Source organism: Fusarium redolens (genome assembly GCF_020744475.1).
Source record: "Fusarium redolens strain MPI-CAGE-AT-0023 chromosome Unknown BKA55scaffold_20, whole genome shotgun sequence".
Taxonomy (NCBI): Eukaryota; Fungi; Ascomycota; class Sordariomycetes; order Hypocreales; family Nectriaceae; genus Fusarium; species Fusarium redolens.
The window spans coordinates 814,881-837,098 of record NW_025763683.1 but is presented as its reverse complement, the minus strand read 5'-3'; the positions used below and the strand labels follow the sequence as shown (position 1 = coordinate 837,098).

The 22,218-nt window shown below is 45.0% G+C and overlaps 5 protein-coding genes across 5 annotated transcripts; 1 reads left to right on the top strand and 4 right to left on the bottom strand.

Moving 5' to 3' along the window:
• Positions 1 to 1,210: 1,210 nt before the first annotated feature.
• BKA55DRAFT_581938 (uncharacterized protein) lies at positions 1,211 to 2,800 on the bottom strand. Its single transcript, XM_046194079.1, has one exon. It carries the CDS (start codon positions 2,595 to 2,597, stop codon positions 1,395 to 1,397), a length of 1,203 nt encoding a protein of 400 aa, XP_046043765.1. The 5' UTR covers positions 2,598 to 2,800; the 3' UTR covers positions 1,211 to 1,394.
• Positions 2,801 to 7,764: 4,964 nt separating this feature from the next.
• Positions 7,765 to 8,844, bottom strand: BKA55DRAFT_713931 (uncharacterized protein; the record flags this gene model as incomplete). The annotated part of the gene is made up of 2 exons (XM_046200850.1): positions 7,765 to 8,661; positions 8,793 to 8,844. The coding sequence occupies 2 exons, from the start codon at positions 8,842 to 8,844 to the stop codon at positions 7,967 to 7,969; spliced, it is 747 nt and encodes a 248-aa protein (XP_046043764.1). The 3' UTR covers positions 7,765 to 7,966.
• A 927-nt stretch (positions 8,845 to 9,771) lies between these two features.
• BKA55DRAFT_581933 (uncharacterized protein) lies at positions 9,772 to 10,099 on the top strand. The gene has a single exon (XM_046194078.1). The coding sequence runs from the start codon at positions 9,832 to 9,834 to the stop codon at positions 10,006 to 10,008; it is 177 nt and encodes a 58-aa protein (XP_046043763.1). The 5' UTR covers positions 9,772 to 9,831; the 3' UTR covers positions 10,009 to 10,099.
• Positions 10,100 to 15,809: 5,710 nt separating this feature from the next.
• Positions 15,810 to 17,117, bottom strand: BKA55DRAFT_544926 (beta-lactamase/transpeptidase-like protein; the record flags this gene model as incomplete). Its single annotated transcript, XM_046190765.1, has 4 exons — positions 15,810 to 15,836; positions 15,882 to 15,965; positions 16,220 to 16,517; positions 16,693 to 17,117. The coding sequence occupies 4 exons, from the start codon at positions 17,115 to 17,117 to the stop codon at positions 15,810 to 15,812; spliced, it is 834 nt and encodes a 277-aa protein (XP_046043762.1).
• A 2,383-nt stretch (positions 17,118 to 19,500) lies between these two features.
• On the bottom strand, positions 19,501 to 19,914 carry BKA55DRAFT_487982 (beta-lactamase/transpeptidase-like protein; the record flags this gene model as incomplete). The annotated part of the gene is made up of 2 exons (XM_046186237.1): positions 19,501 to 19,773; positions 19,849 to 19,914. Coding segments are annotated over 2 exons (339 nt in total), but the record flags the coding sequence as incomplete, so codon positions are not given.
• Between the last annotated feature and the right edge of the window lie 2,304 nt (positions 19,915 to 22,218).

Below are 22,218 nucleotides of genomic sequence, written 5' to 3'. Positions count from 1 at the left end.
AATACTTGATTTTTGGGCCGTCAACGTTGGCCGGTTTCTGTATATATGCTTGCAACACTATGGGTGCCTAGGATCTGGCGAGTAGGGCCGCAGCCTTTCTATCATTCATTAATTAACTTGTTTCTTATTACGAATCGGTAGGACTATTTTAAGCGGAGAAGATAGATTTCGGTTTACATAAAAGATCCTCTTGAGCCTCACATCAATAGAGCGATACCAGTAACCATGCCTTCATATATCCTTTGATAGGCTTATTCCTTTCGAGCTTAGCTACCCTTACTCACAATGACTAACGCAACGTAAGGAAATTCTTTACCTATTACTCCTTTCCCGCATATCAAGCCTAGTTAAAGTGATTTTTCACAAAAGTGACAATATTTGTCAAGACCTCAAGGCTGTAGATACGGTAGTTTTGACCACCTGCTAACACCAACATACAAACACAGACGTAAGTGCCCCACGAGCTTATCGTGCGCTGATATTGGGTGTAGTGAAGAACTTCTTCTGGTTAGTGAAAGGGGGCAAGTTAAGGGACTAGCAGAGCGTAATTACTATAACTTAGTTCAGAGACTCTGCTGTGCATGTTTGATGATGTTTGGTTATTGGGACAGTGAATACTTTGATGCAGTCGGCTGCTGGACACTGAAGCTTGGGGAAAACCTGTTACATCCTGGCAAAGGAGTCTGTAATTATGTTGAAGTTTCTTTACTTTGGACAACTAGAGTTAGAGCATTACACTACGGCATAGACTACTATTATTCAAGTTAAAAGCTTAATACTACATCTGCTTATATTATAATTCTATTAGGAGTATCATATATAGACTTTGCTGTGCTCTGAAAGCCTTGCTCATGCCTTATAGTCAAAGCTCTGAGTAACAGGCAGTGAGCTTAAAAGACACTACAAGCTTAGACCAGAGCAGGTGAATGACCCTATTCGGTGGTAAATTAATCAAAACAACATTTTCCCGCGTTTAAGCAGATTTGCGTGGGATGTCCTTGCTATTCCGCCCTTGGCAACCGGGTAAGAGAGCATTTGGTCTTATAAAGCCTACATTCATCTCAAAGCGGCATTCTCTGCTTGGATCGAGCATTAAGTCGGTCCAACTACTGAAGAGCTGGGTTAGGGAGGGTGTATTAGTCTAAGGGGGCCTATAAAGCAGCATCAGGGCTAGTCAGAACCTAAAGACTGGGCCACAAGGCTAAAGATAGCTTTGCATGACGTATGATATATTATGCATCAATCATATATTAACCATATCAGATACAGAAGGCAAATTGTCAGTTCATATCGGATTTAGGTCCTAATCTGATCAATTGACTTGACAGCAGCTTTGTGAAACTTATCTAAAACTGTATACATTATTTCAGTTCTGAAGCTGTCAATCGTGTGTCTTAACCTTCCAGATGAAATTGTACAACCCGTCGTACCTTGGGAAATGTTGCTACGCCGATGGATGAGGCCCAAACTTGACTGACCAAAGTCGCATAATCCACCCACGGCAACATGAACCAAAAATAACCATGTAAATTATCCGAAATGCCATCTGTATCAACCCAAGTATCATTAACAATATCCAAAACATCCACTTGCACATCCGTTGGCAGAGGAAGATGTCGCATGTCTTTGCTGTCGGCATCGCCAAGGCGAATATGATATTGACCCTCGAGCTCCTTTACTCCTGTACTCCAATCGTTAAGTACTCCAAGTTGCCAATCAAGGTTTCTTTCTCGACGAAAATCATTCTCAATAACATTCCAAGGAATGTCGCACTTTGGAAAACGGTTCCGTAATGCTAAAAACCAGACTACATCATTCTCCTTATCAAGATCTAAGACTAAAAAGTCGTTCTGGGTTCCGACCGAAAACCTAGAGATTGGGAGGTTGTATGATCGGCAAACGAGTTGTAGTTCTTTGACCTTTGATGAATATGATGTGCCCGATTCTGAGGAATAAGAATGAGATAGTGTTGTAGACCAGCGAGACAGTTCCTCTAGATGGAGCGCATTCCCGATGTTCTTTGGACAGAGAATTACAGTTTCAAAGACGTTCTCGATATAAGAAAAATGACCCTGGATGTCCCAATGGAGATCGATATAGATATAGAGTAAATCGCGTTTTGGATCAGCCCAGTCATATATGCGTTTGACATATTTCGAGTTACAGACGTCATACCTGCCCGATATGAGGGAAAGTTTTCGATTTCTGATGGTGATTTCCCGGACTTCGTTGCTCAAGACCATAAGTCCTGGCAAGTCGTGTCGATAGTGAGGATACTGCCTCCCACTTCCTTCTATTCGGCGTGCGTACGGAATGTATATTCGAGGTGAAGATAGAGAGAACGCCAGGTTCCAAATCTCGCTTCGGACTTCTGCGGGTAATTTTGCGAAGTAGTTGAATTCATAGAGATGTCTCGCTGAGTCGTCAGGCGGCGACGGTTGTCGGGCTGAGACATCAGCCGAAGTATGAGGAGGCTGACATGTTTTGTCACCTTTCCTGGAGAGTTGTCCGCGGCTTGGATCTGACGAAAGAGTAGTCGTCAGCACTGAAGATTCATCTTCCATTTTGGTCCACCGTGAAACGATGAACGAGGGCATGCAAAATTCCCAGTGTGAACAGGCGGTCAATAAATGCATAAATTCATTCCGCCCGGAAGGACTTGTATGGCCAAGTGCGCTAGGATGTTTACGGCGCTTTTGTTTATCTTCATCGGTTAACAGGCCGTCCAAAGTTAAATTACGTTTGTTTCATCGGGGGGCATAAGATTGCGCAAGGTACGGGGTGAGTGGTTTGTTGGATAGGAATAGCCGTGCATTCCCCTGGCTCTGTAGGGCACTGGGGCTTCCTACGATTGATATCTGTCTATTTATTAGACACGTTCTTATTTATAAACTTCTTGTTATTCGTATTTGGTCATAATTTGCTGGGTCTTCATTCCGTCAAGCTGGCCTCCACAACCATTTGCTGGTGCTTGATGGCCCTTCATGCAGCGCGGTCCATGTCACGCAGCTCCTGAATGACAAGCTGGATGTGATTCTTTGAACTGATTGGCATTCTTGGCTTAAGCACTGCTGGTTCAGGCTGGGTAATGTCTATATATCTTCAGTCCTGAAAGTATAACCCGTGACCGCTATACTGCCTGCCTTTGCGGTGACCATTATTGCACGCCTTCCAGGCTAGGGAACTTGATGCTCAAGGAGACCAAAGAGTGGGATGCATAGGATCTGGCCTAGAATAAAACAATCAGCAAAGTTAAAACTATGAGACTGTAATTACACTACTGTGAAGACGGTCAGTTGTCCTTGAAACTGGATTGTTCAAACTCTCCGTACCATGGCGATGTTCTAGACCGCGGGGTAATGGCGAAAGTACTCACGGTCTAAGCCCTTCCTTGTCTAGCCTGACACACAAGGTAACATCGCCTCGTTTCTTCGGTACGTAGTAAGTCCATCTCCTCGGAACTACAATCATCAAGGGGAAAATGAAATTTATCACAACAGGTGGTTCAATAACATCAACAAAGCACATGCAACCTAAAATCAAAGGGTAGATTTAAGTATAGTTAAAATTCCCAGGATTAAGGGCTAAAACTGGACCTTGACTAGGAGATTTATAAACATTTCTATTGACGGCCACAGACCAAGTATTCACCAAGAACCACGACTCATATGCACGCATTGCTTATCCTCGAATATGTACATTGGCTATATTACTATTACGATTACGATTAAGTAAGAGCCAGCTGTGGTCTTCCTGAGAATGTAATCAATAATAATTCCAGATTGAGGTTTCGAAAATACGCAAAAAAAACATATGAATATCTAGCATCCGTAGTCGCAACAAGTTATCAACTTCATCCAGACGGCGCGCGATATATCATCTTAGAATCCATGCCCCTAGCCGTTTTGGACTCGAAAGACTTGATATTAGATCTTGGAATAGCGGTGCATCGAGAGCCAAGCTGCACAGGGTTAGACAGACTTTTCAAGTATAGACGCGGGCAAAGACGCGCGGTGCAGGCACGCTCTTCTTCATAGCTTTCATCTAATGTTAGATGTAAAGGAGGAAGGTCTTCCTAGAAGTGTGAAGTTAGTGCCTTAAGAGTTCCCCTAGACCTTGGGTAGCATTTCCAATGAGATAAAATTGTAACATCAACCATCAGGAGTCATCTTTATGTCACTTGTCTCCTTTATGCCAAACATGACTTGTTAATATAACTGTCCATATGCTGTAGCTGTAATCTTCGACGGGGACAACATCCGGGGTCTTTGTTGATGGTCAAACTGCTACTCGGGTAGGGTCTAGAGACCGACCCCCCGTGCTTTCCTTTCCACCGTAGGTGCCCGTGCGTCAAGCACGGGGGGTAGGCTGACTAGGGAAAGGGGCGGGTGACTGGGGAATAAATTAGATACCTCATTTTTGTATGTAGCCCCACCAAAAAAATAAGTCACTCCTTTAGTTGAATTGTCCCTCTTTACTGCACTGATGATGCCCGCGATATGTCATTACCCCTCACAAACATCGCAACGAAATCACCACTCAACGTCCTCAACACCAACAAGGTAATTACTTTATTCAGTCATGATAATTGCAATTTCTATTCAATTGAGACGATGGATACATCAATCAAAAGCCCTGAACCGGCTCTTACTGCAGTACAAAAATATATCAATTCTGACACCGGAAACCCTAATGTCTTGCGATATACAGCTCATAACCTTGAGACGCGTACTGTCGCGGCTGTCGAGCTTCTAAGGGAAGGATATTACTCCTCAGCTGTTAAAGCTGCTAAGGCATGGAGGGTACCATATAAAAGGTTGCTTTCTCGACAAAAAGGAAAACATCCTGTCTCTCAAAATGGCGGCAACTTCACGCTTTTTTCGCCGGAAGAAGAGAAGGCGATCCTCGCTTGGTGCTGGCGCCGCGTCACTCAGGGACATCATATACAGATGCGTACTCTTCGACAGTATGCTAATTCAATTCTAAAAGCAACTGACCGACTTCCAACGGCTTCTAGATACTGGGCAAGACGTTTTCTAAGAAGATATTCCTCTATTCTTCATAGAAAGAAGAGTTCAACCATCGCAGTGCAAAGAAAGGCGATGGCAGACCGAGCCAACGTCGAAGAGTGGTTTCGCAAGTGGCATGATTACGCGGAAAAAGGCATAGATTACGAGGATGTGTGGAACATCGATGAGACAGGCTTCCAGATCGGTTATCTTAAAAATGGGATGTTCCTGTGGACTTTTGGGGAAATCGACAAGCCTATCTTGACTGATGCACACGAGACAATAAGCGTCACGATCATTGAGTCTATATCAGCAAAAGGACGGGTTATTCCATCGTTTATCATCATGCCGGGCGTACAGCTGCCGTCTCGGTGGGTTGACAACCGCCTTGAACCGGGCACAACGATCGTTACAACACCAAACGGCTATATCGATGATATCTCCGCGCTAGAATTCTTCGACCACTTTGAACGGCTTTCCCGGACTTCTTTGAGTCCGGGAAAAAGAACACTATTACTAGACGGTTGTGAGAATCATTTTACCAAAGAGCTTTTCCAAAAAGCCCAAGATGCAGGCGTGGTGTTGTTCCCTTTCCCGCCTCACTTGACACATATCCTTCAACCGCTAGATGTAGGGCTATTCTGTGTATACAAGCATTGGCATCAGGAAATCCTTCTTCGTGAGATTGCAGATGGCGCTACAGACTTCAATAAAGCTGACTTTTTGTTCCATTTACAGGAGGTACGCGCCCGTACTACTAAGAGAAGCACTATCATCTCATCTTGGCAAAAGACCGGCATCTATCCCTTCGATCCTGAGGTTGTACTAGCCCGTATGATAAATCCCTTATCATCACTATCTTTGGAGGTAGCTGAAGAGTCGTTACCCGGCTATATCTCACGAGGGTCCTCTTCCACCCACAGCAGCGATAGCAACTCCGAAATGAGTGAGGAAGACGGCGTTACGCCGCCTCATGAGATACACCATTCGAATCGTCACGACCAGGAGATTCGATTGATGTCAACGCCACCCCCGTGCGTCAACTGGATCGAAATGAACACGCCGGAGCTCAAGTTACGGCAGATCCGTCAGTACGAGGAATATGTGGCCCTCAGGATCGAATGCTCAATAACCTCGGGCACGCCTCTGACTCCCTCAGTGTCACATGTCAATGAGAAGCTGCAGAAAGCACATACAACTCTCGCAGTCAATGGGATTACTGCGACTCAGGAAATGCGCCGTCTCAAGGAGAAGAACCTTAGAAGGTCTGCCCGGGATCAGGGGACCACCATACTGGCAAATTACGGGCCAATTACTATATATGATGCCAGACTTCGCGTCGCAAAGGATCAGCACAACCGGCTGGCCGGTCAGGCGGCCGAGGAAGCTCGTATGCACACTAAAGAAGTTAGGGTTGAAGTCGGGTATTTACGACGATGGATTGCAGCGGTCAGGAAGATGCTCAGGGCTTCTTTAAAGGATCTACGGGTTGCTGATCTATACAGCAGCCAGCCGACTTATTCTCAGAAAAGGAAGCTATTCACAGCGGCCGAATTTTATATAAAAAAACAACACCAAGATTGTATACGGTCGACGGCGGTGATAGGGTCAAGATACCGGCTTCACCGCGAGCTTCTGGCTAAAAGCAAAGATTCCAAGGTGAAAGCGACTAATGCAAAGAAATCAGAAAGTCGGGAAGCCCCTAGAGTATTTATCTTTCACTGGAATCCCCAATTCCTTCTTCCATTTGACTATGACTTCAATATCGTGAAGGAGGCGTTGGAATTTATTGTCAGTGACGAGGAAAAACGCCGCTCTAATCGGAAGAAGATGTCGTTGGAAGCTGACGGCTTAGAAATCGTTGAAGATGATGAGGAAATGGATGAAGATGATGAATATGATGATGATAATGAAGAAATAGTCATTGGGGATACTATTGAAGTCAGTTAGGGCGAGTTCGTTATCCCAAAGGATGAAGAAAATACCGAATAGTCGTGATGGTTGCTTGGTGTTTTGGCAATATGCATTTTTGGTGGGGGTTGCAAATGGAGGGGTTGGTCCGGTCACAATCATGTAGTTATCCGTGGCAAAGGAAGTACATCTAATTTGGTGGGGCGCACATATAAAAATGAGGTAGCTTAATTTCCCTAGTCAACCGACCCTTTTCCTAGTCACCGTACCCCCCGTGCCTGACCCTCAGGCTCCACGTGTGGAATGGGTTAGGCTAAGGGGGGCCGGTCTCAAGGCCCTACCCGAGTAGAGCTGTCACTGTTAGCAAAAAGCAAGAAAAGTGGCTGCCTTCGCCTCCGGCCGACTCCGACCCTCCTACGGCAACCGCTAGGCGATCAAAGTTTAACAGTGATCGGCGGTAAGTGGCCATTTAATACCAGGACGCAACCAATGGCAATATGTCATATTTCAGACTAGCCCTAAACATTACACTTGCAGAAAACATGTCAATAACCTAATCCCAAATGGTTTATTCCTACTATCTCAGGAGGCCAAAGTTTGGACAGTTACATCACAGCTAGCCGGGAGTCTCTTGGTAATGTAACCCTAACCTTAGAGGTAGTTCATAGTAATATACTTCGTGGCTTGCAGCATCATATGGGGGTACGGATTAGAGCATAGGGAGCGGGGTTATACGTATCCCAGAATCTGGCAGGTCGTCGTAGCCTGGTCTCCTGGGTCTGCGGGCGTTAATTCTGGCCGAAGCTGACCAGAAGATCATCGACGCGACACGTCAAATGACATCCATGTGGATACACACCAGTTTCAACTGCCGAGGTAATTTAACGAACTAACGAAGATGGCTGAGTGTAGTATATTATTTACATGTTCCAGGCAGATAGCTACTGCTAGTGATACAGTACAGAGGGGTGGGAGTGAGGAGTGTTGAGATAAAACGGAGGAGTATTAACGTGGAGCTTGGCTTCTAGATATTTATTATGACTAATCTACTTGCCATACCTCATGTCAGGTTGATGAAGCGCTTGGGGTATTGCGCCGAAGTAGCCCGCCTCGATATACTCTATCTTGATGACATCCTTATCATACATAGTGCAAATGTTTGAGGAGCTGGTATTGCTGAAGGGAAGGACCGAGGTGGACATGCTGGTTTGGATATTTCCAGCACTATAGTCGCCTGGTGATGAGGGGGTCGAGATGTTGGAGGGGATGGCGCAGGAGATGGTGCTCACCAAGGATTCGCAGTTGTTAGACAGGATGTATTGTTGGTTATAGTCGTGGTGGCTGTTGTAGTCCCCCGAGAACGGTGCTCTGTGAGTGCTAGGAATGGCATCGCTACCAGTGCTTAGGTTGCCATTGCAAACTGTTGTTGTTGTTGTTGAGAACTTGTCGGGAAATAAAAGTTGTCGTGCAGTTGGACCTGGTTCATGGCAAGATAACGAGGCAGTTGGCGCGCCCATAATCTCCTTGAGTCGAATCAGCTCTCTCTCTATAGCCGTATTACGGCGTAATAAATCTTGGATGGTCTGATCATGACTTTGGTTGCTCTTGAGCTCCGCTAGCTCGCGCTCTAGCCGCTCTATATGCTCTTTGGTGCGGATACGTATCGCCCTCTGGGCCTCTCGATCGTTGGCTCTCTTGCGGGCGAGCTGTTTAGGAGTAAGGGTAGAAACCTTTCTGGTTTCTAAACAACGCTATATTAGTATGATAATAATAGGTTGCCCTGCTTTCCTTCGCTTTATTTCTGTTCAATACAATATACCGGAGATCCATAGCATCAGACTAAAAAACAAATAAAGAGAATAGGCAACTTACTCTTTTGCTTGGGTTTCGCGGGCACTGTTGATAATGATTGAATCATGTTCATTGTGTATGAAGAGGCAGAAAGTCGACTAAAAGATGATGGCAGGCGGGGCCAGCGGTATTAAATATCCTATTTCTTCTTGTTCTGTCTTTGTGCGAGTGTATCTCTCTTCTCCCAAACTTGTAAAGCCACCTGCATGGCGATGGTAGACCAGTAGTATCCTCCATGTCCCAAGCCTCCAAGAAAATCTACGCAAGGGAGGGTGTGTGAATTCGACGTGCCTCAAATCCCGTCCTTAAGCCCTTAGGGAGACTTCCAAAGGCCTCGACTCCAAACATCTACACCATCATTTTAATATTGTGTTCGTGGACGATCTATCGCAATCTTAGACGACTGGGGTTAAGACTAGCTTTAGCGAGATCTGCACTCTAAAAAACCGACATCTCATTAAGCTTTTATGACAGTCGGGATGTCTCAAATCGAAAACCGAGAATGCACGCCAGACCCGCAGAAACGGTGACAGGCATGTCAAATTTTGTCTGGCTAACGTCTCATCTAACAAGTCGCGATGACTGTGCATAAGGAATGAGACATGTGGGCATCAATTTTCGTAATCTCGGCGTAACTCAGAAATAACCAATCAGATTACTCCTGTGACAGGCTCCCGGTACAAGGGATGGACCAAACCCATTCAAAAACAAGAACTTACAGGTTACAAGGGTCGGAAATGTATGAATATGGTTCCGTACTGTACAACTAAGGAGGGAAAAGTCCCCCTGGTTATCCTGATGTGATGCTAGGGTTTCATGCAACTCAGGGGCCCAATCTTTATACGTCGGGTTTCTCCACTAGCTCTCTTTAGATGTTGTACATGAATAACCGTGTTTGGACTAGAGCAATGCCGTCTGGACACGGAGAATCACGTCCTAACAAGCAATCAGTTCCATTTAACCTATATTGATGCTGCTCACTCCCTAGGCTAAGCCAGCCCCCAGGCCCTCCACATTTACCCCATACCTCCACCAACTGGCTGGTACGCTACACATGCAAATGACCTACGTTGTTCTTGCTTCTGGAAACGATTGGCATGCCTCCCCGTTTTTTTTTCCACCTCGTTCCCATACTCATACTGGTTCGTTCTTTAAAACACCGCGCACGATGCTCGGACCGGACTCTCACGACTGTTTTTTCATTTATCGCCGCTATACCACTCACTATCTGAGTTGAACGCGTAGGTGGTACATGAACGTTTCAGCTGTCGATTGCAGTAACTTAGGGTTACCTCTATGCAGAACCATTAACTAGGCAAATAACAAAGAAGATTTCTATACGGCTCTATTCTCCTATTTCTATTTGAATTTATTAAGTCCTAGATTAATTATGGCTAGGGGATAATGTGGACGTACAACGGTACGAAAATCCATTCTCGGCGATTGGATAAAGATTGCCATATTTCTGTCCCTCGGCCACGGAAGTTTCCGTGTGGCAACCACGCTAGCACCAGACGGGATTTTGCGCAAATTAGCTCAGAAATAATGTCTCCGGTGACAGGGCGCCCCCGAAGCTAGGGCTGCACCAGACGAAATGGGGATAAGGGAGGAGGGACTGTGTCTCAACGGCCCAGTGCTGGGGAGCTGTAGTAAGAAGCTCGCGATAATGAAGACGTCCGGAATCACCTAATCGTACCACAATAATGGCATGTATCTCAGAACTTGGCCAGACGCCGACTCCGCTGATTATTATTGAATGGAAAACACTAAAACGATTGTGGTTTTCTGATGAACCTACCTTTCTTGATAAACAGGACTTTACGGCGAGTGGGAAAGGCTGGAATAATGCCAACATCGCGTAAGATGGCTGAAAACAATATTCATTCCGGAGACAAAACTAGCAAGGAGATAAAGTACTGTTATTATTGACGGTTGTGGGTGCCATGCTGGTGATGGCATTATGTTTAAATGCTGTGCTACCGATGGTTGTCTTCTTGTTCTAGTTCCTCACTCCTCTCTTGTCCTATAACCGCTCGACGTTGCCGTCTTTGAGCCTGTGGAGAATGAGGATCGCCGATTACGGTACACTAGGCAAGATCACGTTCTTACAATGCTATAGTGAAGTTAGGAAGGTCAGAATAACTTTAAAAAGACATCAAGACAGGTTGAGCAACGTCAGGTTATGGTCAATCAATATGGCAAAGCCTTTAATGAATCCGATGACGGGCAAGCCAGCATACCAGCCGCCCACGCTACCGAAGAAATGGTATGCCTGTCTAAGAACATTTTCTTAACCCCGTTTTTATTAAAGCTGCTACATCTCGCGGAAGTAATGTTACCTCCGCGCGGAAGCTGGGTCAATCACTTCGCCTATTCCTCACTAATATCGGCGAGGGATTAGACTGTCAAAAACCATGATGAGTAGTCACGATCTTGTACTAGGTCTTCTAGAGTATTAATTAGAGGAGCTACGCCCAAAAGCGGAAGAAGGTTGCCTATGGTAACAATGAGAAGATTGCTAAAGTCCCAGATATTCTAAAGGCACGTGAGGAGATGTAGAGGCATCTTGATCCGCCCAACGCCTCGAAACGGGCAAAAAAAACCAGGATATGTGCTTTGAATGGCAACTAGAACCTCCAAATGGCGCCAAAATGCCTACGTATTGAGTGATTGTGACCATGTAATCGAGATATGCTTAAAGCGATCTCTCTAAATGATGTTCTTGAATTGGGTGGCCAGCAAATAGGGGCGGTTAACTAATGGGGGTTGGGGGCTGTACGTTGCGGCAAGAAGGGAAAGGTCAGATCTAACACTAACTAGATCCTCAATTAACAATCTTGTCTTGGACAATTAAACAGGTGAATCCGTTCCCCAACCGGATTATTGCCGTTAGCATTATTAATAGTTTCCGGATAGCGGCTTAAAAATCCCATTTTAGATGTCAAATTTCCGTTACTTAGGTGATTTATATAGAGTACATGTAAGCAAAAAAGTGTTAGAAAAACAAGATACAGCAGCCTTACGGCAAGATCATGCCAGACTAATAGGTCAAGCGTAGCTTGACGAAGTGTACCAGTGGCCTTAGCACTCTTTTCTTTATCTTAGGAGAGAAAATCCAAGGCAGTTACACTCTTTGCATTCTTTAAATATGGGGAACACCGTGAGGTATGTAGATTTATTCCAAAACAGTGGTTCAAAGCTAGTAACAGTATCAAACCGCACTATCTGGCTTGTGGGGATATCCGAGTCATGCTAGCTGAGGTAGACCCGGCCTCTTTGTTCCGGAAGGCAGTCTTCGACCTATTAAGTCATAGGACTTGTAACGACTGGGTAGTAAAATTTACAGCTTGACAAGGCTTCTGTCACTCCTTGGTAAGCACAGACATTGCACCGTTTCCAATCTGTTACCCCTTCCACATATTTATAATATACTCAGCTAAAGATCTGTCAGGGTTGCTCCTCCCAAAACTGTGGTACTGCGTGTAGTACTGTCAGACAGCAATAAGCCTTTAAGGGCCTGTATTCCTACTTGGCAGGATAGAAGTTTCCACTTCAATCGTAAGCACCAGTATCTTACAGGCTGACAAAGAGACATACCTAATGTATTTGACAGATAATACAAGCAGTCGCACTTTTCTTGACGCTGCTAGTAACTATTTTACGTGGATGGGTTCGACTCGGCCTAGAGCAGCGCGCTCTTACGACTCCTGATTATCTGGTATGGTGTGGATGGATGTTTATTTTGGGGTGGTTTATTTGCTTAATTAAAGCTTTGAATTTTGGAATAGATCGTCCTTTCAAATTGGCAACAGGTTACACTGATTCTGTCGAATATTTAAAGGTACGTGCTGTAGGAGTGGTTATTTATATTATTTCATAAAAAGACGCTCAAATGATAAACAATGTGGATAATGACTAACTTATATCAGACTGTCTTTATACGATGCCATTTCTTTGATATAGGACTTTATTGGCCCGAGGCTTTAATTATTGTCTTCTATTGGTGGCTAATTCCACGAAGCTTCCGGCGTTTAAGGCTAGCACTATATTTTACCACAGGATTTGAGGCCGCGGCTTTCCTTACATCAGTATTGACTGATACTTTGCACACACGCCCTATATCGAACAATTGGTGAGGAGCCTGTTTCTATGGAGACAGCATGTCTATATGCTAACAGTTTAATATCTCAAGGTCACTCAAGAACCAGTTAGAATCTATTTAGAACCCCGTTGCTGACTTTACTGTAAACTAGGCATTAAATGTCTCTACTGATATATTACGTATGTTAATTATGATTTAGTTGCTGCACGGCCCCGACTAACTGATTATCTGACTATTAGTCTTCTGCCTCCCCTTCTTTGTCCTCAACTCTTTGAAACTTCACCGGCGGCAAAGGATAGACCTGGCCGGTATCTTCTCCTTAGGACTGATAATTGTTGAACAGGTGCTGGGGTCTCACGTGCAAGCAGGGATACTTTAAGATTGCAACCGAAATGGTAAAACCTCTAAGGGGCAGAATTCAACAGAACACAACATGAATATACCAATCTGGATCAATGGACCGAATACACGTAATGTCTGACAATAATAATGCTAATCAGCACTGCCCGCTTTGTTGCATATATTGTAACAGATTATGAATTAGATAACCCTTCAGGCAGTACGTCTCTAATTACTTTTCACTATTCTATTTTTAACAGCAAAAGAATTATCCTAACGTTTATATACTAACCATCCCTACAGATGTATGGTGCACTATCGAAATGTGTACTACAGTGATTGTTGTCTCTCTTCCTGGCCTGAAAAGCCTTTTCGTACAATCGAGGTCCCCCGGAAAAACATCAGACCGCAGTACCAACAGTTACATTCACATGTCCTCACGTCAACTATCTAGCAATAGGCCCTTTGCATCACGGGCCCGTATTGATGAGGAAGCATTGGATGGAGTCATGGACGAGAGTTCCATTTCTAATTCTCTCGACCCTTATCTTACACTCAGTCCAGTTACATGCTTTGACAAACGAACTCTAGAAGAGAAGAGCAAGTAAGAGCGGCACATGATTCTAGGTAACCTTCCTGGTAGATTACGCTTAGGAATATCTTGAAGAATAGTATGGCAAGAGGAGCCAGATAGGGGCAATACTGGAGACTGCAGGAGGGAACATGATTTATCTGCTTCTTGTAATAATGCACAGCGTGCTAACTGGCGGTGGTGTCTAGAATAGTAAGCTTAGGCGTCCGCATTTCTTTGTGTAACAGTCTGCCTAGTATGACACTTGGCTGATATTACACTTTGACACTGAGGAGCTTTTACATAACAAAGCAAAGTTACGCAAGTAAGATCAATAGAATAACCTAGTTCGAAGCGCCATCTCCTGCTTAGCCTCCATCGCCTACCATTATTAGGGGCAGGAAAGTTAGAATAAAGTGCCTAATACATTATATTCTGTAAATTTAGGTCACTTCCTCCTATTCATTTAACAATAGGCTGTAATTGTAATGTGACAGAGCATTTTAAGGCATTTGTCGGTGTGTTGTTGCGTTAAATGGTAGTACGAGGGGCGTTAATAACTAGTTCACCGACCAGCTATGCCAGGATAATAGCACCACAAGGCGTCAGTAATAATCACGTTCGTCCCTTTTCACGGGGCTGAAAACACCTACAGCCCCTCCAGCCGCCATCTTCCTGTGAAGCCCCCCACTTCTCCAGCTTCTCCTAGCGACGTCAGCTGCGGCTGTCGTGGGTCGAGTAAACTCGAACATCCTATTGCTGAGCGACCTTTCTTTTGTTGGGCCCCTAACATCACCTTTCTAAGCCTCTGCATCTTGCATGCAAATATTTGTTGACTTCAATCTGCGCTTGCACTAGTGACGGCTCTTGGAACGGTGTATTTCTTTGATTGCGGACACGCTGTTGCGATCAGAGCCCTACTTGAGAGAATTGTCAACTACAGACATCTACAATTTCAATAATCACCAGACTACAACGGCAGAGTGACATCCCCTGCCGCACTCTCATGTCATAAAGCGTCAATCGGTCTATAAATAACGTTCAGGACTCGTTCAAACAGACAACAATTATTAAGCTGCCCTTGCAAACTTGCAACTTATCACCTTAGCTTGATAAAGGCAATACAAAATACGGCTTTCAAAGTGCATAACTAGTTTATCATTATTAAAAGTTCGTGTTTTAGGTAGTATTAGTTTAAAAACAGTTAGGTAATATTAGTTAAGAAAATGTATTCTGTTGCTATTTTATTTATACTTTCTGTTATAAGATATAAAATAATAAATAGATATATATTATATAAGAAAAGAAACTAGACTTAGCTATGGCTAATATTAGTAATACAGCAAGAGGTTTCCTTCTCTAAGGGCAAGTTAGTAATATACTATCTGCCTATAATTAAAGGATCTCTGCGAAGTCAGCCAATCTACTGGAGGACAACTTAATACTAACAAAGTATACAAGGCCGACATACCACGTTACAGCTAATAACAGCCAATAATTGTCTATTCATTCCTACCGTTCAAATTACTAGTCTATAATACTAGTTTCTCATAAATGTAACTGTACAGCATACAGCGCTGAGCATCTATTAGGTAATTAGCTGCCTGCTTTCAAGCCTCTCTATGCAAAGTAATATTTATCGGATTCTGCCTTACTCACAATCTTAAAGGGGCTATTATGGCTGCTGCCGGTTAGCCCAGCTGTTTTCATGCCTTTGACAGGGCTTGCATTAAAACCGTAAACAGCAATAGATAGAGGTTCTTTTCTCTTTCCTTAAGAGCTTTATAAATTCTCTAAACTAGTTAGTAATACAGAGAGTTTCAGGCCTGCTATCATTAAGGCAGAGCTCCGTAACGCCTCCACAAGGGTGCATATTAGCTTTAATATCTAGACGTTACCGAATCGCTTTGTACTTATGGCTGTATTTACACACACTATCACTTAAATAGGGCATCAGCAATCCCGTCTTCTCCCTTTAAGTCTCCAATCTAGTGGTTATAGTGGCGAGAACCTTGCATTGCCTTTCTTACTCGCCACGAAATTTCTTATATTCCTAATCAATATTATGTAGTTTTGATGTCTAGTGATCAGAACACACTGCCACTCCAGGGCTGCTACGATCCCGATGTCGCCTTCGTTGGTGTTTTAAGCTAGAAGCATCAATAGTATCGGTTTCTTCTCCCTGTTAATTGTTCATTATTACTTTGGTGTCCCGAATTGCAATATGACTATCATCCAATATATAAACACACAAAGATTACTGCGTGTTTAGGTATTTCAAGCTGTTATCACCTAACTCATAACTAATCACCCTTCTTGAATAGGACCTTTCCTTCCATCTCACCAGTAGGTCGGTTGACCCAGTCCACCTGCAGTCCAACCACCTTTCCATTACTCCGGAACTTGAACTCCCCAGCTACAAACGCTACTATATACCCTGGATTCTCCAAAAAAAGGCAGGTAGATAATCCAATAGTCACCGGAAACGTGATGCAGCCTCATCTGGTACTTCCATGTCATGTCGTGGCGGTCTGCGACAAGAATTTTCTCATCTGATCTATCAGGGTGAGGTTCTTCCCGTAACGTAATTCGTCCATACCCTGGGTCGTAGTATATGCCCTGCAACTCCGTGATGTTCACAGTAGGGGGCAACGGCGGCTTAGGAAGCTTAGGGTAGAGAATATCAACAGACTCATCTGCAGTAAGGTCTAATTCCTTCATCATCTTTTGATATCTATCTTAGTTAGTAAATATTTCGTAGGACAATAGAAGGCGTGTCGAACTTAGACTCGACATCAGAACGCTCGTTCTCTGGGATTTTAAGTCGGTCCTGAATCAACTTCCATGCCAGGATATCCTCCACGACATTTGAAGTAAGGGCCGTGTTCGCGAACGCAACGACGCCATACCTGATGTTAGGTAACCAATAGACCTGGGCTCCATAGGCATGCACCCCTCCGCTGTGAGTATATATATCATTCCCCTTAAAGAGGCTGCGGTGCCAGCCGAGTCCATATGTGATCATGTCGCTGGAGCCATCCAGCTGCGTGGGTTCAATCATTCTTGGAGACTTTATATCCCTGTGTACCTCTTTGGAGAATGGAGCTGCCTCGTGAAGTAGGCATTTTAACCACTCAGCATAGTCGAGGACATTGGAGAAAACTGCCCCGGCGCCGCTGAGCTGGGTAATGTTCATGGCAGGAACCTCACCGTATTTTCCTTCCTTTTTGTCCCAGTAGTAACCCGAAGCAAGTTGATTAGGGGCATGATTTGCGTCCTGGAAGTCGAAAAAGGTCGAGTTCATATCTAGCGGCGCCCAGATCAGCTCTTTCATCACGTCTCCAAGCCATTTGCCTGTGATGGTCTCAATGACATGTGAGATTGTGGTATACATCAAATTCGTATAAGAGTACCATCCACAACCCCTCTTTCGGCATAACCCCTCTTTCGGCAAGCAAAATAAAAAAGCCACCACCAAAAATCAACAACTTCACTTACACAGAACTTGACCGAATTGATAGAAATCCGTGAAATTTTTCGTTTCATAAATCATAAATAGGGTTTATCTATTGTACTCTGGTTTTTTTCGCCACCCGCCGCGACCGCCTGGGTGGTTGGTGGGGTATGTTTTCCTCTCTGACTTCGATGACAGAACCAGCCTCCGATTCTGACTCTTGCTCGCTTGAAGAGACAAATTCCACCCCAACAGGCATATAACGAGTCGCCCCTTCTGGTATGCACTCTTTACTAGCTAGAGTCTCTCCAAGAGTCATAAAACGTTTGTTAGGATTCGGCACCGCCTTCCTCTTCTTCCCTCTTTTCAGCCGAGCCAATTCTTCTTCTAGGCTGGCAATCCTCTGCGTATGCGCCGCTACTGTCTGCTGTTGAGCTTCAAAGCCCTTGGCTATCACGTTATACCGTCTCCGCGTCTTTGGTGTTTTGTTCAACCCAAGGTCACGAATTTGACGGCTCGTCTGTGGCGTATCGTCCGAGCCAAGATACGGCCTGGGTTCAGGAGTCACTCTTGGGCTGCCGTTTGGCCCATCTTGTTGGATTTCAGGGTGCCGTAACGCTTTCGCACGTGAAATTGGCCAGTTCCCAGTGACCCTCCAGCCAGACAGTATGTTCTTCTTGGTCATTCCAACTCGGCGAGCCTTGGCGTAGGCCCTGATGAAATTGACCTTGTCCATTGGAGCGGAATCAGTCAACGAAGCGAACTTTTCCAACTCTCGTCGATATGCAGCCTTCGACGCATTAAATACTCCATTGTCCAGTGGCTGGAGTCCATGAGAGCAGTGTGCTGGTAGATAGCAGCAATAAACGTTGTTCAAAAAGCACGTGGCCATCCATTCATCCTTCCATCACTCAGCACTGATCTTGAGGTGGGGAAAATAGTGAACATATTGTTGCATGGCTTCCATGACCATCTAAAATGATCAGTCTCGCATCAGAGTCGTCGGCAGGCGTAGTCTGGGGCAGATAAACTCTTTCAAGCCATTCAATGCCTATGTGGTCATCAGTCCACCCGTTGGGCGATGTTATATAATACCAGTCTGCTATCTGCTTGAACTCATCAAGAAACCACTGTTTCTGGAGTTGTTTCCCCTTGAATATTATGCCAGGAACTAAAGCGCGGCCGTCAGCAGTGACGGCTTCGATGAATGAAGTCCAATTCCGAGTCTGTGGTCCCTTGAGGAAGGCCTTGCGCTTCGGGTCCGCGCTTCCAACAACTAAGCTATCTAGGCCTGAATGAAGATAATTAGTCGGTCAAAATGCAAGCACCGACAAGTAATAGAGGTGAATACTTGCCGAAACCAGTCATAATACCGCCTTCATCAACGTTGACGGTGTTTTCAGGCTTGATCCAACCATATTGGCCCTCCCTGATATCAAAGTACCAATGAACCGCTCTAGGTGTGAAAGAGTCGAACCTCTTGGCTTCTTGACGTCTGCCCATCTTGGTCTTTAGGTCTGCACGGCGATTGATAAACTTGTTCACCCAGTTGCGTCCTAAGTCGGGATGTTCGCCCTGCTGTCTCAGCAGGCCCATGACGCAAGCGCGGATCTGACTGTGGGACGGAGCATAGCCCAAAGACTGCTGACGGAGTATCCAGAAAGCGAGCCTATCCTCTTGGCTCTTGGACAAGCGTCGATAAGGGTGGACCTGCTCTTTCACGGCCCCGCGGCCGTTAAGTCTGTCGATTAGAGTGCTCCGAGGCACTCCCCGTCTCTGAGCGGCTTGAGGAGGTGAAAAACCATTATCAGTAACATCCAATATTGCCTCTGCCATGTCTTCCTCTGTGTATTTCCATCGAAGTCTTGACCTAGGCATTTTCATATGTTGTCGCAGATAAAGGCCAAAAAACACAGAAAAGAGCGGTGAAGAACTTGATGATCGAATTAACACTATTTCTATAGCACGGTATGCATACATCGCGTACCCCGCACAGCCTTAGAGGGCTACAATCGTTAACTCCAATCATTTCTATAATCAGCAAAGGCATTGTCCTCCAAGTAGCTATTTATTTTGGCCAATATTTGTGTAAGTGAAGTTGATGAGTTTTGGTGAAGCTTTTTTTATTTTGCTTGCCGAAAGAGGGGTTATGCCGAAAGAGGGGTTGTGGATGGTACTTGACCCGTGGTTCGGTGGTTAAAGGTAGATTCCTTAAGTTGCGGACAATATCTTTAGGTCTGGCTTCCTTTCCTTTCAAAAGCCCCGCGTAGGCTTTATCGTGAGCTGCCATCCCCATGCGATGGCTTATAGCATCGTCCAGTGTGATATGCTCCGTTGCCCACGAGTCCTGAAGCACGAAATCGTCATGAATGATAGAGGAGATTGTCGTCGACCAACCGTTGGCGAGAGCCGGGTACTTTCCAGAGTCGATCAGGTGTGCTAGGGTAGCGGCAGTCTGTGCCTTTGTAGTCGAAGCGGCGTACCAAAGCGTTTCCGGTGTGGCTGGCTTATCAGGCAATGCCGCAAAGCCGTATCCCTATATCGCATTAGTACCATTCTTACTCACGCAATCAAGCCGATGATGCAGAGCGTAGGGGAGTCAAGTGCATACCTTAGCGAAGACCTCGTTGCCATCGATCACAGCAATGGATAAGCCTGGGACTTTCCAACTATCCAATGTCTCTGTCGCAAAATTGTCGAACTCCTTGGTAAGCGGATTGCGAACGTTCGCCTGGGCAGTTACACCCATGAAGGTGAAGGAACCTATCGTGAGGCTTGCGATGAGATTCCGAAGTTGTAGCATGATGTATATTTATACACCACTAATTTCACTTATATGTTGATCGGATAAGTCGATTGTCTGGAGGCTAAAGTGAAGGATAACCGTGTTTGACTCCATGCCAGCATGATGGCTTGCGCCGCATATTTATAGGTAAGATAGAACTAGGTATAATACGCCTGAAATGGTTCTTGTTTGTGTGCAACCGTAATAATGGTTTATGTTCATGATTCGCAAGTATCGTGGCTGAGAGAGCCAGGATTATGGCATATTAAACTAGAACACGTTGTTGATATTAATACATGTGACTAATGAATTCCAGGATTAGTTTGCAAGTTATTTCGATAATTAGAGAAGAGATCCGGGGTAATCTCAAGGGCCACATAGGTTTTTCGGCTTTGCCATGTTCCTATAGAAGAAACGAAGAACCTCACTATAACAATTTACTTCACCGAGTGTGCTATTGGCATGTGTTAGGGGCCGCGCGTTCACAAAGCCGCAATTTAAACTAAGCCTTGAAGGACGCGATATGGGTACCTACAAGACTGTGGAAATGGAACGATGAGAGCGTGTTCTAAGCAGGTCTAGAAGGATCCGTCAACTTATCCCCAAAGAAGCAAGAAGCTCAGGAGAGCCTCATGGAGAATTCCCAGCTGAGAAAATATCCACAATAGAGCCGCCTATTACGCCTAAACCTTGCTTTCATTTTGGCCGCGAGCCACTTGTTTACAACAAGAGCCGTGCTTCAGGGAACTCAAGACTTTACTTTTTACATTGCTGCAATAGGGATGGGGCACGGACTCGTAAATGCGGCCATACTTATAAGACCACATGCACTAATCAGCTTGACGAAGGGGTCGGTTGCCTGTTGACTGGGCGGCTAAGAATGTCCATGAAGTAACCGTTAAGGTCGTACACTAGAAGGGCACATGGCGGCTCGAAGAATAAGCATAAAGATGCTATCAGGAGGCTGCTTCCATGGAACGGCGCTAGACCCACAGACATGAATCCCCCCTCGCGCAAATACGTAATCTAGCATGGTTGAGACCCGCCATTCAAATACGGTGTAATTCACCTATTACAACGAACCCCCCAGGTTGGCACGTCCCAGCTCTTTCCCAGAGCCTGGACCTTCTTGCGACTACAATCATGCGAACCAATTGTCAGCATAGCGTAGATGTGGATCGAGAGCACACTCCCGAGCAAGTTCCAGCGTTTGTTTCGCACGGAGCGCCTCCTGTCGTTGCCTCTGTCGCTCTGCCTTTTCCTGTGCGGTTAATGCTCGACGACCCATCTTAAGTGAGTATTGTTATATATGAATTGGCATGCATCACTACCTTCACGAACTTTCATTCTACTATTTCCTCCTGCATTAGTTTATTGTTGATCTAGTTCATATCATCCCCCCTTTTGCCCTTAATAGGCTACTAATTATCATTGGCTGTTACTTATATTAGTGTGACTTTCCGAAATGAATGTAAACACTATTTATAAGAAGGAAAGCGTTTTCATTTAAGAGCCCTGGCATTCTCTGGTCTTTAACTGGATAGGGAAGTAAGGAAGTCACGGTGATAGTGATAGAGCTAGCCAGGTTACTCAACAATTGAGACAAGTGATTGGTTCATGGTCAAGGTTTTGGTGATTGTGGCGGTGATAGTAGCAAGGGGGTGCGTCATGTTAAGCAACACAAAGTAATAAGATTCAGGTCAGCAAGCCATTTGTCTTGCGGTGACAATGATGATGATGATGACTAAGGTCCAGAGATTATGTTATGTTATGTTATGTTATGTATATTTTTCGTCCGGGGGGCCGTAGGCCCCGAAAGTCTCCTAATGGAGCACAGGACGTGCTGAGCTAGAGAAATTGGGACCTATCTACACACTAATTACAGAATACTATGACTTCCTCTCGAATTCCAATTCTGCAGACGCGTCGATAGACCTCACACTATCCAGCATATCAACGGCACAAATGGCGCATCTTATCTAGCCTGTTACCCGTCAGCGGGATGATCAGGCGCGGCTGATGAACGACAGCCGCAAGGTAAGCCCGTTGTTAGGCGATCGTGAGCCTCTGGGCGCGGTAGCCTCAGGGCTGCCTTCAAGTGGTCACGATCAGATAGAGGGCGTGCTAGCGCCCTTCATCTGGCCGAGAACAGGTAAGAGAGAAAGGTAAGAAAAAGGAAATGTATAAGGGTAAAAG

What these genes read in the sequence shown, in the direction of transcription:
- BKA55DRAFT_581933 (XM_046194078.1), top strand. Translation starts at nt 9,832, where the DNA reads ATGACCTACGTTGTTCTTGCTTCTGGAAACGATTGGCATGCCTCCCCG.
- BKA55DRAFT_581938 (XM_046194079.1), bottom strand. Translation starts at nt 2,597, where the DNA reads ATGCCCTCGTTCATCGTTTCACGGTGGACCAAAATGGAAGATGAATCT.